Consider the following 18,199-nt stretch of genomic DNA (forward strand, 5'->3'; position numbering starts at 1 on the left):
GTGTTGGGTGTCACCTGTAAACCGTCATTTAGAGTCATCGCCCTAGTATGTAAGGTGTCGCGTGCCATCAGCTGTAGAATATGGATCCCAATCAAGGAATCTATTTTCATGAAACTTCTTTTAGTTCCATATTACTACGCTTTCATATTTCAGCTTGCGCATTAATTCCCCGATTTACTCCAAAAGTATCTCTACACGTTGCACTATAATGTCGTATATCGGACTTGGGCAGAAATTTCTTCTCCCCGTCGCGCTTTGAGAAAATTTCGCTGTTATTTGAGAGAGGAAAAAGATTTCAGTGAGACTTTTAGAGTTAAGTTTTGGCCGGTTCCATACTCATCGCTTAGACTTAAGACCAGTCTAAGACTATCTTAGTTCTATAGCTAATCTAACAGCTTAAAACCAGTCTTAAGATTTAAGACCACTTTTGGACTTAAGTCTCGACTATGGAACCGGCCCCTGGTGAAGTAATGGAAGGGTTAGGTGCGCTACAGAGCTGCCAACTGTTTCACTGTATTTTCGTAGGGCAGTAGCTTTTTGCTTCTGCTGTGCCCAAAGCATTTCCTGATAGTATGTCTGAAATCGAATATGTCAGCGTAGTGACACACTAGCTGCAAGTGCTACTAAATTTATCGCGAGTATAATGAAATCTTTAAAAACCATATATTGTTATAAGCGGCTAAAAATTAATTAGGGGAAAACTGTTACGCTCGCTTGACCAAATAACAACGAGCTACTTTATACACAAAAAACCGGATGTTCTATTCAATTTTCTTATTGCCATATATTATTTACCATTACATAATATTCATGCATAAAGGCCACCACCTTACAGTTTCCATATTCTAAACAAACAGATGCGCTTGTATGGCTACGCAAAAGAGATACCCTTGATTCTCATCAGTCCTTTTTTGGGAAATGTGACGAGGGAGGCAGGTTTTCATTTTCACCTCAACTTTGAAAGAAAAATAAAAGAGGAACAAAAAGCCTTATATCATTCCAAATTCCAAAAGCAACAGTGACGAGGGCGACAATTTCTTATTTCCTAAATGAGGAAATTGCGTTATGAAAGGCGTCAACGACCTTGAATGGCGACGGAAAGCACTTCGTTAGCGAAATGCTCACCTGCCATTCATAATTAAAGTATCGACCGTCAGACAAAAACATTCAAAAGTGTCATTAGGTTGTTTATCGGGATGCGTTTACTTTAAAGAAAGAAACGAAGACAGCTTTCTGCATACGGGACGCATATTCATATTCTGCTTATTTCTTACTGAAGAACGATTTTTGGCGCGCCGAAATGAAACCGATGAGAAACCAGCTAGCTATTATTTTTTGCGTGGCCTAATACGAGTATAAAGAAATGAATTTAAATAGAAGAAAATACAAGAAATGAACGTGAACGTGATTATTATCCCAACTAATGTATGATGACGTAATTTTCACTCTGGATACACTAGATCAACATAAGGTAGATGAATTACACAAGGTTTCAACCGGACCTCGAATTATGGTTATTCATACGTGTTCTTCAGACGTTTCTGGCCAGTAAGAAGTTTTCCAGTGTCATAGGCAACATCGGGAACCCATAACTATATACGACATGTTTACGGATGACATCCTGGATTTGTGCGCGCAACGTTTCTGCTAAGGTATCTAAATCTAGGCCAGTGATAAACGTCGGTATCGCGTGGCACATTTGACGAATGGCTGCTTCCTGTTTGTTGACGCATAATCTGGCTGTTTTCAGAGCTAGGTGCATCAGAAGTGCGGCCTCATCGGTGGAGCGCGAAACCACCTTCATCTTAGCCGCTTTCATGCGTAGGAGTTCATCTATGTCATATCGAATGAAGGGAATGGATTGACCGTCATCGGCGAGAGCTTGGATTTCTTGACAAACGCTGAAAACCTTTTCATTCGTCGTAGAAGTCAGGAACACTCGTCCACACTCGTTAGCTAGCTTATAGAGCGACACATCCAAACATTCTGCCGGATTGTCCAAGTATTAGAGCACGTGCGAAAAAATTATCAAATCATAGAAGTCATTTGGTAAGAAAGAAGGCGCCTCCTCGCTAGAGAACTTACGTTTATAGACCTCGGATTCGAGGTTGTACTTGCTGGCGAGTGTATTCATTCGAGTCTCCAGCTCCCGTGCCATAGCGTCGTTTGGTTCAATACAGTCCATGCGTTCGAAACTCACTTCATCGCCGAGTTCGGTCACCACGTCTTCCAACAAATATCCGTGAGCCGAACCGACTGATAGCAGCCTCAAACCTCTCCACCTGCTATTGTCTGTTGCCGACAGTTTGTCGCTAGAAGACTTACGGACAGCGCGAACGGCTTCACATAATCGCTTCGGTCCGAAATTATTTTCGCTGTGATGCAAACGAAATGATCGGAAAGCTTCGCTGTATTTTAGATCATTCATCTTCCTGTCCTGAAGTGTCGTCTACCAAAGAGAAAATATGTTCTGGTCGAAACGAACGTCCGAAGATAATGACGGAATCGGTAGAGAACAATCAGAACTAGCTTTCTGCGCTGCTATAATGCAAATTCTAGTTCAACTACACCGATTATTCCTAAAGCACCATATTGTTGGGTATTATTGCTTTCTATGCATGAATATAAAGTAGTATAAGGCCAAATAAAAAAAGTTCTTTTTCGTTACATAAGCTCCATATTCAGATTCGACAGCTAATCGGTAATAAACGCTCATGTATTATAACCACGTCACCAGTTTTCACGGTGTTAGCTTTCGCGCCATTTTTCTTAATTTCGTTTGCGTGGCGTTCACGCAGTACTGCGAGGTACTCATTTTTGAAGCGCTTCTGAAAGTGTCGAACTATTTGCGCTCGGTGAAACGCCATTTTTTGAAGAGACTGGCTAACTTTACCTTGACCGAATTCTGGGTCGAAAATTTCGGTCTCATCGATACTTTCACACGGAATCAATTCGACTTCGCGACCAAACAGTAACGAGTTCGGTGTTATGGGTTTGATATCCTCGATCTCTGTCGGGATGACGGTTAAGGGGCGGTTATTTATCGTAGCTTGTATTTCTTTAATCAAGGTTTGTAATTCGTCTAATGATACTTGTGCATGTGCTAGAACCTTTTTAATAGCGGTTTTGACGATGCCGATGCATCTTTCATGCATCCCCGCCATCCACGGCGCTTGGACCGGAGTATATTTAAACTTCATTCTTTTATCCGCGTAGATTTTTTGTGCGTTGTCGGATGAAGCGATTTCATACAGACGTTTTATCTCAACCTCCCCCGCGATGAAGGTCTTTGCGTTGTCCGAGTATATAATATTCGGAGCCGAATAAGAACTACAGAAGCGTCGGAATGCCCTGATGTAAGAATCAACGGTTGCGTCTGTAACTATCTCGAGATGAATTGCTCGAGTCGTACAGCATGTGAAAAGACAAATATAAACTTTATTTTCGCCGCGGACGTATAAATGGCCAGTAAAGTCGATGGCCGTAGCGGTGAATGGTTTTAGCTCATTGAGCCTGAAACTGGGTAATGGTGGTGGTGGTGGTGGTGCTAGATATGGGCGACCGTACAATCTTTTGCATGTCACGCATTTCCTCAGTATTTTCTTTGCTAGAGATCTAAGAGATGTGATCCAGAAACGTTTGCGGACTTTGTTGACTGTCATTCCTGTGCCGTAGTGAAATACCGATTCGTGTGCATCCCTGACAATTAATGACGCTAGGTACGACTGGTTTGGGATGAGAATGGGTTCTTTCCGTGCTTGGGTTATTTCAGCATTTCTGAGCCTGCCAGCACATCTCAATGTTCCTTTCGCATTGCGATAGACCCCTAATTGTCGCACTATAGTCGGACACTTTGATGTCTTGTGGGTGAAGTAAGAGTGGTCTTCCGGATATTCCTTCAGTTGGACACTTTGTATCCAGATGACTTCTGCCTCCCGTATATCGTCTGCTGAAATGATGTTTTTAGATTTTAACCCTTTTCTGAAGGCTCGTTTGACCAACGCGGTGACCCGTAATAGTCTTCGATAGTCAGTGAAGTCCTGAACCTGTATGATCTGGTCTATACCAGTAATTTCCGCCTGACCGGTCCTTGTCTGGAATTCGTTTTCAATCTCTAGGCTAACGACGAGTATGACCGAGGTGTCTGGTTGGTCGTCGGGAGGTGGTTCGTCTTGGTTTTCCATCCACTCTGGGCCAGTAATCCACATTGATCTCATGAGCTCGTCATATGTGGCCCCTCTCGAAAGGATGTCTGCTGGATTTAGCTTCGACGGTACGTGCTTCCACTCATGCACATTGCAGAGCTGTTTAATCGCTGTAACTCGATTTTTTACGAACACTTTAAGTTCCTTTTCTGATTTCAACCAGTACAGGGCTACAGCTGAGTCTGTGAAATAATGATTGTCAATGCCCGCGTATTCCTTCTCGTAGATTCTTCTGATTGAATCGGCGTATTTCGCTGCCATAACCATGCCCTCTAATTCAAGGTTTGGGACTGTTCACCCGGCCTTTGCTTTAGAGATGACCTTGTTTTTCGAGCCTATGAGACGTATTTTGTTGCCTTGCTTTCCATATATAACACAGCCTACCGCACTATTTGGGGCTGCGTCGCAAAATACCATAAGTTTAATCGGTGACTCGTTGTCGAATCCGAGCCACCTCGGAAATTCGATCTGATGAGTCTGATTTAGATTGCTGTGAATGATGCTCCATTCCTTTAGCTCGCTTTGGTCTAATTCTTGATCCCACTCTTTGGACGACTGCCAGAGTTTGTTGATAAACACCTTAGCAGTAACTGTAACTGGAGCAACCAGACCTAGTGGGTCAAATAATGCCGCTGTGCGTGATGCGACCTTTCGCTTTGTTATGGTGGCTTCAGTCTGTGTCATTGATTTCCTGGCTATAGTTATGACGTCATTATCTGCATTCCAGGTCATTCCTAGCAGTGGCACTGATGTTGTATCTCTCACATGGATATCTCGGTTGGTTGCCTTTTTCATTAGGAGTTGAGAGTTAGATGCCCACTGCCTCAGTCTGAAGTTACCCCGTTGCATTATCTCCATAGCTTCTTCGAAGTATTCAGATACTTGGTCTTCTTTGCTTAATGTACTGAGTAGATTGTCAACGTAGAGTTTCATACCCATGTCCTGTGCCACCCACGAGTCTCGGTGGGCGTCAAAGTGTTTCGACAGGACAGCCGCCAGCGTGAATGGGCTCGCCGTAGATCCAAATATGACAGTATTATGTTGGTATGGGACGATGCCCTTCGATGGATCGTTATCCTTATACCAAAGGAAACGTACGTATCGTCTATCTTTCTCCGCTAGTTGGACTGACAAAAAGGCTCGGGCGATGTCGGCTGACATAGCGACTACACCCGTTCTGAACTGCATGATCAGTGAGGGCAGATCCACCAGCATATTGGGCCCTTGGTATAAACAGTCGTTCAGTGAGGGTGAACCTGCGCTCGCGTCAAATACTATTCTCAGTGGAGTTGTTGGGCTGTCTTTCATGATGAAGAAGTGTGGGATGTAATAACAACCCTCTTCCAACAAGGCTTGGTCTGGGTTTGGGATTTCCGAGACAGTTCTTCTCAATATGCTCTTGCATCACCTTGGTGTATGCGCCCATAAGTTCAAGGCGTTGTAGACGATTAGTTACTTGTTTTAATCTGTACCTACTCTGGGTTAGATTGTTTTGAAGTTCTGAGTGGTCTTCCTTCCATGGTAGCGGTGCGTAGTAGCAGTTATCCTTGTACTGGATTTTCTCTTTATAATCCTCTAAGAATATATTATCCTCTATGCATCCTTGATCTTCGAAATGGCCAGGGAATTCGGCGGTATTATTCCTCAGGAATTCGTTGAGTATCGTGTCACTAAATTTTTGGTTAGCATCCCCGATCTCTAGCATATCAGAAACTGCGGTAAGCGTGAATGCATGTGGATTGTGGTCATCTTTGTACTACGGACCATAAACAAAACAACCGAGATTAGAAAATTGGATGATTGGCCCACCGGGGATATTTTCCGTACGGTTTTCGAGGAATAAATATAGTGACCGCAACCGATTAATATATCCACGGTGAATAACTCAGCTTCGAAATTATCCGCGAGGTGGTCTAATCTAGATATTTCCGGAAACTCAAGACATTCGGCCCATCGTTTGCGATATATGGGCTTAACGATTTCATTCGATATGGCGACATCGATATGTATCGTACCTTCGGTGGTAACGATGTCATACACGCGTTTTGAAGTATGACCCCCAAAACCATTTACGGTCAACGATCGTTGGTAGCGCGGTTTTAACCCGTGAGCGGTGGCTATATCCTTGCGGATGTAACTGAGCATGGAACCGTGGTCGAGAAGGAGATTTGCATTTTTAAACTTATGACCATTATTTTCCAGATTAATTTGGCCCGTTTCCAACAAAACTATATCGCTGGGAGCAACGGCAGCCTGAATCGCATTGCTTTCACAAGTATATTCCGATTGATTTTCGCATGTATATTCCGATTGATTTTCGCATGTATTTTCCGACTGATTTTCGCATGTATATTCCGTTGTTTGATTCGACAAACTTTCGCATGTTTCGCTCACAATCTCGTGATTGTGGACTCGATTCGCATTTGGTTCGATTAATCCAATGTTTGTGTTTTTGTTTTGTATCGCTGCGCATCCAGTAGTAGTAGTTAAATTATCTCTGTGTAGACTCGTGTGGTGTTGTCTGTTGCACTTCATACATCTACCCGAATTCCGGCAATTTTTTACTCAATGGTTCGGTTTCAGGCAATTAATACACAGTTGCCTCTCTTCAGTTTTCGCTTTTCGATTTTCGAGATTTAGATGACATCTGGTAGGTCCATGTTCTCCGTCGCAGAATGGACACTGGTATCTTCGCTGGTTTCCGACAAAGGACGTAGTTGTCATTCTCGGTCGCTGTTGGTTAGACGATGTTGATGTGATTTCTCCAATGTTTTCAAGTTGTTCTTCGAATTTCTTAATAAATTCATCGAGTTCAAAATCACCTGCTTGGCCACATGTGCCCATCTTTTCGAGAAAGACTCTCGGGATTTTCTTTTCCATTGATGTGACAATAAATGAAGCACATGCGTTGACATCTACGCCCAGGTGTTGTAGAGATCGAATGTTGGCGTTGGCTTGATTGACGAATTGTGATAGAGACGCAAAGTTCATAGCCGCTGGTGGTAATTCGTGAAGGTTGTTTACGTGAGCGCGAACTATTTTACGTTTCTGTCCGAATCGATCCGTGAGTATTGATATTAAGGAGTCCAAATTAGAACCGGACGCGTGGATACCCTTAACGGCATCAAGTGCGTTACCTCTCAGCTGCCCGATTATGTAGTTAAATTTAGTGATTTGTGAGAATTTACCCATCAATACGTCAGCTTGTATTGTCTCCCAAAATGATGTCCAATCAGTATAATTCCCGCTGAACGTTGGTAATTTCAGTTTGGGTAACTGCGCGGTCTTCTGGGTGTCGGTATCCTGGATCTGCTCAAGCTTGGTGTTCTGATGATTACGATTTTCGAGGTACTTTTTTATTTTCAAGAGTCCTATGCGTTCCTGGCTGCGTCTTTCATTCGAATCTTTGATTTCTTTTTCGAATTCATCGTCGTCTTTTCGCATTTCTTGGATTCTTTCTGCTAACGTTTCTCTGGATTCGTGGACCAGTCGCATCTCGTCTAATCGTGCTTCGATTTCGGTTGCATCGTCTTCTGCGATATTGACTTCTTGCATAAGTATTAGGATTCGCTCGTAGTTCGTATCAAATGTGTCGATATCCGCATTTCTTCGTTTTCGGAGCTGGTCCAGCGTTTCTTTTTCTTTTGGCATTTCTGATCGTCTAGAGGTTTTGGTTTGTGTAATCCTGGTCACGGCACCATGTCGTTACGAGTGTAACGGTGGAGAATTGAACATAGAAAAACGTGACTGCTTGGTTAAGATATCATAGCAAGAGTGTCCTTTATTTTACGTAATGATAACAAAAGAGTATAGTACGCATGCGCGGGCCAGCAAAGATGAAGAGAAACCGCAGATATAAACCAGATGTAAACAGCTATATGCATGAATAGAATTAGTAACGCTTGACTTCAATATAGTTATGTAAGTTGGGTGAGAATTGGGACGCAGTTTCCGACAGTGTCAATGCGAACTGTTTCACATATTTGATATATTTTCATGATATAGAATATCCATTCTATTTGTTTTGTTGTATGAAACCGGAACGTCCGATCATAAGTCCAACCTAATTTGGCTCATTCTCATAACAATGATAATCATATCTAATTTAACTGATTGTGATCGAAACTACACTGAATATATTAATATATTATTTAGATAAAACGAAACTTGTTTAAACTAGTGGATTAACATAGTGGATTTTCCATCTGAGTTCTATAAGGGTTTCTATTTTCAAGAAAATGAACAACTGAATCAAACGACCAATTGTTATCACTACACGATAATTAAAATATCATTTGGTTTAATCTTATCACACCATTATCGCATCAGAATACCACGAGCACCGGCTAAAAATATAATTCTAAATGTGATAACTCTTAATGATGACACAACTATTTCGAATCAGTTGCAATGCCGCCTACTACCATGGCCTGATAGTTCACATTATTTATAAATAACTTTCGCATGGTTCGCTCTTTCTTCGAGACCATGCATTTGACCGCTGTAAAGACTTTCTTTGTAGGCCTATACTAGAGCATTTTATTTATAATTCCGTAACATTACAACATAAAGCCACATAGACCGAAAGCGACCAGGCCATTCCGTCTACTCGATAATACCTATTGCACATGGACACGAACTTCAATAATACACACACTATACATCACTGCTGGATATTAAGAACACTTAAAAGTCAGTGTATACATTGAACATCCTCAGATTCGTGATTATTTGCTACATATGTCATTTCTAGCTATTACATGGGCATATACACTAATACAGATTAAAGAGCTGACATTTTATCTTTAATCAGTATTCAATCACCATCACTATCATATAGCAATAGATCCGCTCGCGTATTGTGAATCACTTTGAAAATAACCCGAAAGTGGAAAAAGTATAATACACTGTGTCATAAAAGATCCAGTTGCGAGACGATACTGCGATTCAGCTAAACAACTTTTCCATCAATTCCGTTAATAGAAATAAAAGCAAACAATGCATTTAGAATATATCAAAAATTTGAATGTTTTTGAACATTTGAATGTTTTGCTTTGCATGCTAGTAACAAAATAGATAACTGATTTGTGTTGAACCAGTTCCTTTAGGAATAAGATGAAAAGCTTATTTTTTGGTAGTAGTTCATGTCACCTAAATTCTATTATGTCTTGTTTAACTGAAAACTTTAATAATATCTATAATGCTGGGTATATATATACACGTACGTGGGTAAGATGATAATTGTTCCGTATAATTTCCTACCGGTTAACTTTTATTCATGTATTAAAAATTGAATTAATTGAATTTCGTGGTCGATTCCTTGGCGGGTTTTGAATTCTTAATGTCGTGTCAAAATGAGGTCCGCAAATCATTTGAGTAATTGAGTCTATCGGGTCATGGTGGAGATGGAAAATTATCGAAGGCTTGGATTCCGACATTCCATGTCAAAATGAGTTCCCGGAACTCACTGTTGCTGGGTTTTTGGAAACGCTTGCCATCGAGGATGGGAATTTGATTACACTGGTGTCCGTTTTGTGCAAATCAATGACATAATAACCCAACATCGCCAATTCTAAGCCGGCTTGAAAATGAGGTTAAGTGGTTCCCGTGGCTTCAATTCAAAGAAAACAGGTTTTCACCTACTTCAAATTTAAGCCGAAAACAGGGAAATTAACTGTATTTTCCTTATTTGTCGCATACACCCTTTTTTATCGCTTATGCGCGAAGAAACGTTTTACATTGGAATGTCCAACACCAAGATTTGCGGTCCAAACACGCATATGTGAGAAAAGGTCAAGAACAGAAAATATACAAAGCTACCGAACTGCGGCGGATGGTAGCAGATGCTGAGCGAAAACAGTGCATCCTGCTGTCAGTTTGTGCAGTCGTTGTAGGTCAACGCGTTATCAGAATCATTCGCACGATAGGTTTAATCGAGTGAGCATATCCGTTTGGAGCTGAGCAGCAGAATTTACTTATTCTTCTATTCGAAGGTAAGATTTTATCTATACTTAGTTATAATTAACGGGTTTTAGTATAAATACTGATATAAGTCTAACAGACTTTTGAATGACCAAGTCCGTGTAAATGGGTTATCAATATCGTGCCTTCTTCAAACCCGTAGCCAGGATTTTGAAAGGGGCGTTGTTTGAATTATAAAAAGGGCACTTCTGCATGTTTTGTATCCCAGGAAAGCGAGCATCGTGTGCTTAAAAACAGAATTCTGTAGTTATTCCACAAACAATAAAAACACAACAAATGCATTTCAGTATAACCATTTGAAATGTTAGAATGACATTTATTCACCGCTAATAGAAGTAACTCTGGATGTTCAATAGTTCAAATTAAAATGTTTGCTAACTACATTCGTCTTGGGTTTTTTCCCGCGTATATTTTCGCAACAGCTGGTGAATTCGAATCTGTTGCTGAGTCGCTGGTAGGATGTGGCCTACACTGAACATCTCAAGTGGTGCCTCTGAACCCTTTTACATATTCGATAGCTCAGGCAGTAGTGTTTCGATTGATGCGCAAAAGCGATGATCAATTGACAACAAACAAGTGTAATAAAGCGTGTAATAATTCGTAACAAGTTGGCTGAAAAAATTACCAAAATCACTAAGGGCACTTTCTATAAAGGCGCGTTCGTTCGAACGGACAACCCCCCCCCCCTGGCTATGGGCTTGTTGTTAAAAGCATCACTAGAAATGAAATACAAATGTTTTTCCCGATAGCAAAGACATTGAAATAGGATTTCCAGAGGATGAACCTTTTATATCTATAGCATATTAGATAAATTAGATACAAATATGATTGTTTTTTTTTTCAGTATCCGGAAATAAAACGAACGTGAAGATGGATCGCAACATAAACGTCGAAGGACCGTGGGGTTTACGTTTCATCGGAAACGACGCATGGTTGGTTAATGACAACGATATCTCTGTACATATAAAAGACATAAAACAAGCCGGCTGGATTGGATGGGTGAAGGTATGTAAGTTCAAATTTCGCTTCTCTTACAGTGAACATGAACAGAGCTCTATAACGCAACCTTTTTTCCACAGATTTCGACTTCGAATACCACAAAGCGCTACAAGCTGTCCCAGTTGATCACCGAAAACCTCCCCGAATGTTTAAAGCGGACAGTGAACTCGAGATCAGAATTTGTGAAGGCGTTTAATGAGTTGTTATTAGAGGATTCTCGTAAGTTACCTTAAGATTTTAGTCGAATAATTTTGTATCTAGTAACATAAGCATGAAATGAGAGATTCTACAATGGGAAAAATGACGATAACCGAGATCTAGAAATATGTTCAATAGATCTAAAAATCGCCTGAGTTTTCGACGATGTGATCTCATTATATAAAAGGGAACCTCGCTTTATTCGGACACAGTAATACTGGCAAACATTTGTTTGATATAGAATAATAATTATCTTTATTTACATTGAGATGATTGGAAGGTTAGAAAAATATGCCAGAAAGTCGAAAAATGATCTCTTTTAGTTTTGGAAAAGTATCCACAATTTAGATAATAACAGAAAAATTTCATATTTGATTACGTAGATCAGTTTAGAATGTACACGCTCGATTTCGGTTAACAGGTTAACATCGTGTGTGTATAATAGATCTAAAAATCGCCTGAGTTTTCGACGATGTGATCTCATTATATAAAAGGGAACCTCGCTTTATTCGGACACAGTAATACTGGCAAACATTTGTTTGATATAGAATAATAATTATCTTTATTTACATTGAGATGATTGGAAGGTTAGAAAAATATGCCAGAAAGTCGAAAAATGATCTCTTTTAGTTTTGGAAAAGTATCCACAATTTAGATAATAACAGAAAAATTTCATATTTGATTACGTAGATCAGTTTAGAATGTACACGCTCGATTTCGGTTAACAGGTTAACATCGTGTGTGTAGCATCACACACTCGACTTTTTGAAGAGAAATTGAGTTGTCTCAAATTCTCGATTTCTCAACTTCTGATAGAAAAATAAACAAAGTTGTGTCAAAATGCGCGCGAATATGCTGTATGTTGATTGGTTAGATTACTCTCGACTCCTCGACTTCGTTACGCCCGATTTTCCTCGAAACAACTCTCGTCTTGACTAGTCGAGAGAAATACTTCTATATTGGCTAGAGAAAAATCTAGCCAATCTGGCGCATTTTTAATAGTCTTCCTTTCTGGTAAGAGAAGGCAATATATTTCTACAATAAAAAGACTATACCTTTGATAAAAATCGTATCGAATCAACTTCAGTGACTCTCAGATAGTTGATATAATGATACTCATTTCCTCTTTTAAAATTGATATCCGTAGTACTTGATGACTGATTTCGTTTATCGACAATCATATCTTTGATTATGATTTCTTGTTCATCCATGTATGGGTCAATGCACTGCTGCATCAACGCTCAGCTGGTGTTGTGTGTGTGTGAACAAAAATTTAGACACAAATTTTATTTATTTTGCCAACCGGGTCAACAATAATTGAGAAATCGAGCTTCAAAAAGTTGTATGGTCGAACCATCGTGTGCTTGCCGGCAGATACGCGTGTGACCTGAACCCGCTTCATCTGCCTCATGTTAGTGGAGATAATGTATTTATTCGTTTTAGAGTCCGTGATTTATCTTAGCGACTTTTTGCATATAGCTATCTGTTTAAAAGCTAACGAACTTTTCCAAAGCGCGAATTTTCTATTTTTAGTTTATCCAGTCTAGTGGTCAACACAGGCCACGTGTGACCTAAAACCTTCAGCCGTTATCATAACAGACGCTCATTAGAAACTCTCAAATATACTGATCACCTCTCTCGCCCTGTAACCCTCTCTCCAGGCGTGGTTCCAATGAGAGAGTGCAGGCCGGGGGTCCCCTTCTAGACATTATTATCAAGTTGCGCTGAAATTTTACGAGTAAACGAGAAATATTGATACCAAGAGAAGTTTAAATTCATAAGTATTTCTAAAGAAAACTGTTAATTTTTGTCTATTGGTTTTTTTTCGGGGTCCCCTTTTTATCACGATATGCCCTATTCTTGGGGGGGGGGGGGCATTCCTCACTGAATCAGAGCCAAGATCCGCCGTTGCCATCCGACGTTGGCGTCAAATTCCCAAGTAAAGGCTATTATTACATCATTTTGTTAATCAATGATGTCTTGCTGTTTATCAAGTAATCAAACATTACTAAAGCGGATAACAGGCTCAGCGTAGCCTTTTATAGATGCAGCGTTTTAGTTACGATTCGCAATTATAGACGTGTAAATAGATACACGTTTTCACTCTAATCTCGGTTTAAGAAAATGCAATACACTAAGGTCGAAAAATAAACCGCAACGACAAAATCCAATCCAACTACGCGGCAATAACTAACGTGAGATAATGTTTATATCGATTGTATATTCAACATGAGATTGATTTTAAATTTTTACAGGTAATAAAAGTCCAATACGCCATGAAAAAAGTACTTCTGATGACACTTTTGAAACGAACGACATCTATACATTCAATGGTAAGGTTTCATTATTGACACCCAGAAGAACTCTCCGAGTAAGCATTTAATAAAAACATGAAAGGGGTGGAATTTTTCAAGCTACTTATTATAAACATTTATAACAAGTAGTTTGCTGGATCCATGAATTTTGATTGCGAATTATTTGTCTATATTACATTGCAAAAGTACGCTCAGAATGCACGTCATTGCCTACAGTAGACTCCGCCTATTCTCTGTTCTAATTCTATCGAATACCGACTCAAGAGTTCGGGGAATTTTTCGTTAACAGTAGATGTTTTGAAATGTTACTTCGTACTGGATCGGCCATCACATTACATTTTGGCTCAAAGGGAAGGTAGCTGAGTTGATCCGTCACGTTATGAGTTTATCCCCCACGTTACTACATTATACTTCAATTTTTGAGTTTATCCTTCACGTGATGACCTAAACTTCTGTTTGGCGGGGATGGCCGCCCATAACCTATTGCTTTAATTTTCGCAAGGCCCTTTTTTAAAATGAATCCGCCCATAACATCAGCCCCGGGTTGTTCTATGTCGAAATAAATGCTGAAATTACATAGGTCAATAATCGCATGGAATGACATGCCGCGACTTGAATTATTATACAAATTATAAAAAATGTCATTATTAATATAATCATTGAAATAAATTCTTAATTTGAAATGTATTGAGTTCATTATATGACTTAGAATACAGTAGAATGCTCTCTAGTAGTTGATTATACTTTCCGACCTTAAGTGGTGGTAGACATGTGTCCAACTTGAGTGACGTCAAATTGAAATGTGATAAGATATCCAAGTTGATCATATCTGAATTGAGTGAAGCGTTACATTTTTATCAAATTCCATTCTTGTTTTGTTCTATATTTTCGAGCGACTTTTCGAGATCATATCGATCGATAATCTCCCTCTTTTTAAAACAAAGTGTTAATCATCGATCAATCAAACAGGAACGTATTTAATTCAATGTTACAACAACTCCGGACACTACGAGTTGCTATCAGAATTCATTGAGACTTAACAATTTACAAATCTCATCTCTTGTAGGTTGTGATGAAGTAAAATCCCTTGAACCATCGGAATTGTTAAAATGTCGTGATGGTAGGTCTTCATGTGTTACTTTCACTTAATTACTTTCGGGAAATAAAGAAATTCACAGACAAAAACAACATGCCATATAATTTGCTGAAAACATATTACGTCAATTTCCTCATTTCTGAAGTAATACAAAATTGGAAGAAAAAATTAGATTATCAAGTAAGAATCGAATTAGATTCAACATTAATGAGTTAAGTTATGGTGACACTTAGAGAACTATAATTAGATATTTCCATTCGTGGTATATTTACAGAAATGCATGTACAACAAATTGAAAATACATGTACTGAAAACAGATCTTCATCGGTTTGTTCAGGTAAGTCGACCAGATTACATCTTGCATTTCATAATCGCTTCGAACAGATTATTCAATTATATCAATTTAATTTATCCCCTTTCTTTCCTGTATAGATATGCTTCAAAAACAGATCATACGCTTCAGACAAGGTGAGCTGATTTTCAAATCGTTTTCGTTATCAGTGTCTAATTTCCGATGCATCATGCATCACCCTGGCTTTAATAGATAAGGCTAGCTACCATAAAGAAAATGAGACTATGGTCATCCCAAAAGAATCAGTCGTGCATAATGTTTACAATTACCCATGGGTCACAGTTCAATCTGACAAATTTGTAAAACTTTCATATCGAGTTTTTAAACATCCAAAAAAAGAAAGAGTGAAAAACATGTGAAATGATAACTATTTTTCTTTCCGTAGGTACATACAGAATAGCGACCGAAAAGCTAAAAGCTCCGTCGTGGCCACTCCAGGTGCGATGTGTGGATCGGAAACACGTGGACAGTCTGAGATGCTGGCACGCCCTGCATCAAACTTTATGTCCCTCGTAGGTCGTGCTACAGGGCCCATTATCTCTCCGTTAGAAAAAAATGTTATCGAAATATTGGGTGGAAACCACACCAGAATCGCGCTACAGGAGCTTTTGATTGAAGGTGCGTCACAGAATTGTACTACATTTGTTTAAAAGAACAAATGCAGCATTCCTAAGAACCAATATTGTCTAACTTCGTGTTGCATTACACGCGATTTGAAATTAAGTCATTCATTTACTTTAAAACAAGCCCGACATTAGCATTGATCAATTAGAATTGATCCGAATCTTTGCAGGTGCTGATCCGAATTTTTATGTCGATTCAAATTTTTGCAGGTGCTGATCCGAATCATTATGGTTCAGCGATGGTACACACCTATTCGTCGGACCTCCCGTACGACATGGCGAGGATGCTAGCTATTCAACACAACGCCGTGCACGAGAAATACCTGCCAGCTACATTCGCGGATCAGGTGTTAACCTGTCGGCGATGCCTGTATCACCACGCTGGCAGGACTGACCTGGAGGGTGACACTCCGAACGATCCCGAAATCGTTAAACGACGGAAAAAAGGGCTCGAAACAGTGTATCAGTTGAATGTGAGTTGTTTTCTCTTTGCTGTTGTTCTTCCAGTTTCAGAAATGAAATATCTGCACATAATTGTTGATGATTATTTCAGAGAAAAGCACTAAACAACAAAATGAATGTCGCGATTTTTTTCGCCCAATTGGACAAACCAATATTTGACGCTTGGTCTAATCTAAACCAGAACTGGGCGAATGTTAAAAACAACAAAGGGCCGCTTACTCGACATGTGGCACGGAAATTTTTCCGTGTCAAATCAGGCAACAAGTTACGGGCTGTGTTCGTCGATATGGCAAGGGGGCGATGGATTTATCCACTGCCTTGGAAATTTGCGCGTAAGTAAAAGAACGATATTCGGTGAATAAAATTGGCACTCGAAATCATTTTATAATTTTCCTTAATGCATGTGCAAAAATGTTTTCTACTCTCTTAATCCGATATCGATAGGAACGAAATATCGGGAAAAAACAATATGTCAGTAGATGAGACGGAGGAGGAAAGTGTTAACGAAAATCAGGTAATTATGACCAAAAAAAACGTGACCTTAACATGCAACACCGAGAGACCGTCCTATTCATATCTTTCATGCGTCAAATTCGATTAATTAAATATAGTGTTTGTTTGCTCTAGAACATCAATGAAAACCAACAAAAAGATGATGAAACGACAGCACCATCCAATCATCGAGCTTTCACTGAAAAGGTAATTGTCGCATATTCCAACAGTTTTTCCATTTAATACCCACTGTTAGGTCGTTGATTATGATAACGTGATAATATTTCTAATTATAGGTCACGAACACAGAAAGAAATGTTGTATCAAATGAAAATCTTGTCAAAATAAAGGTATAGAATTTTTAGAATCGGAAATGTAATAATTTTAGACTAAATTATAGAATTTAGCATCAGCCTATTAGAGCCTGTATATCTATTGTGTAGTTAAGGAGATTTCATTTCTTTATATTCCAGGAGAAAAACAACGAACTAAGATCGGCGGTCAGTGATCTGCGGTCAAAACTCAAACAACAGAAGGTACGTTTATCCCGAGTTGATATTCCGTTAAATAGAATATACGATTATGCTGTTAATGTGTGCATTCGTCGTTCAATTGTAGGATGTGAATTCAGAGACGCTGTTAAAACTCAAGAACAGTGACCATACAATATCAGTATTGGAGGTAGGCATTTAAACCGAATGTGTAGGCTTAGTTATCTGATATATTTGAACTACATGGAATTAAAAACAATCATTTCATTTTTATGCAGAAAGAAAAGGAGTGCCTCGAGGCTAAAATAAACGAACTAGAAACCCAGCTGCAGGTAAATTATTCATCTTTTTGTTATATTCACAGTACCCGGTATAGCATGGTTTATGTGCGAAACAGAATATGCTTTAGTTTAACGCAAAATATCCAGGCGGCGCTACGTACCGGTTTGAGTCGCTTCTCGGCCTATTGGCTAAGATCAAAGTCTGTATATCTTCCAGTGGTTTATTGAACCGCTACAAATGAACCCAATGAAGAATAATACACCGGTACACGCAATTCAGTGTTAATTATGAATATTTATTTTTAGAAGCGACCAGCAGTAACCACAAGCGCTACCTATGAAAGGCGACCGAAAAGACAGAAGGTAAGCGATTTCAAATAATGAAATTTCCGTCGTCAAAGGGTTTCAATCGTGTTGTTGTGGTGTTAGTGAAAACCGATCATTGGCAATGTGTTCTTGGTCTCTTCAATTCAGGTTGGGCAGGACGTAAATAAGACGTTATCGACAAACTACAGTAAGTAACATTGTTGCTATAAAATATGTCTACTTGTCAGTCGATAGAATTAAGATAAGGATATTAAAATCGTTTCTATTTTCCCGCTCGTTTTAGCTGTTCCTGGCTTGGATATTAACGTCGTTTGCCCAGACGTTGGTGAAAATCTTCTCGTCAAACCGGGTATGCCATCGTGTTAACACTAGAGTG

At 39.5% G+C, this 18,199-nt stretch overlaps 3 protein-coding genes and 1 long non-coding RNA gene across 4 annotated transcripts; 1 reads left to right on the forward strand and 3 right to left on the reverse strand.

The window, feature by feature from the left end:
- Window positions 1–2,681: 2,681 nt before the first annotated feature.
- LOC141914574 (uncharacterized) lies at window positions 2,682–4,466 on the reverse strand. The gene has a single exon (XM_074805807.1). The coding sequence runs from the start codon at window positions 4,464–4,466 to the stop codon at window positions 2,682–2,684; it is 1,785 nt and encodes a 594-aa protein (XP_074661908.1).
- Window positions 4,467–4,499: 33 nt separating this feature from the next.
- LOC141914575 (uncharacterized) lies at window positions 4,500–5,420 on the reverse strand. Its single transcript, XM_074805808.1, has one exon. It carries the CDS (start codon window positions 5,418–5,420, stop codon window positions 4,500–4,502), a length of 921 nt encoding a protein of 306 aa, XP_074661909.1.
- A 52-nt stretch (window positions 5,421–5,472) lies between these two features.
- Window positions 5,473–6,740, reverse strand: LOC141914576 (uncharacterized). The gene is made up of 2 exons (XM_074805809.1): window positions 6,033–6,740; window positions 5,473–5,961 (listed from the first exon to the last, which is right to left on the reverse strand). Exons 1-2 carry the CDS (start codon window positions 6,738–6,740, stop codon window positions 5,473–5,475), a joined length of 1,197 nt encoding a protein of 398 aa, XP_074661910.1.
- Window positions 6,741–17,244: 10,504 nt separating this feature from the next.
- Window positions 17,245–17,861, forward strand: LOC141914573 (uncharacterized). The gene is made up of 4 exons (XR_012620854.1): window positions 17,245–17,260; window positions 17,343–17,405; window positions 17,494–17,547; window positions 17,803–17,861. It is a non-coding gene; the product is annotated as an uncharacterized LOC141914573 (long non-coding RNA).
- The last annotated feature ends 338 nt before the right edge of the window (window positions 17,862–18,199 follow it).

The sequence above is a fragment of the Tubulanus polymorphus genome, unplaced genomic scaffold, assembly GCF_964204645.1.
Source record: "Tubulanus polymorphus unplaced genomic scaffold, tnTubPoly1.2 scaffold_47, whole genome shotgun sequence".
Taxonomy (NCBI): Eukaryota; Metazoa; Nemertea; class Palaeonemertea; order Tubulaniformes; family Tubulanidae; genus Tubulanus; species Tubulanus polymorphus.

Excerpts from the sequence above, each read along its gene's own strand:
- LOC141914574 (XM_074805807.1), bottom strand. The coding sequence starts at position 4,466 with ATGGCAGCGAAATACGCCGATTCAATCAGAAGAATCTACGAGAAGGAA.
- LOC141914575 (XM_074805808.1), bottom strand. The coding sequence starts at position 5,420 with ATGCTGGTGGATCTGCCCTCACTGATCATGCAGTTCAGAACGGGTGTA.
- LOC141914576 (XM_074805809.1), bottom strand. The coding sequence starts at position 6,740 with ATGAAGTGCAACAGACAACACCACACGAGTCTACACAGAGATAATTTA. Across the intron at positions 5,962-6,032 it reads ATATTTATTCCTCGAAAACC|TACAAAGATGACCACAATCC; the intron begins GTACGGAAAATA and ends TATGGTCCGTAG.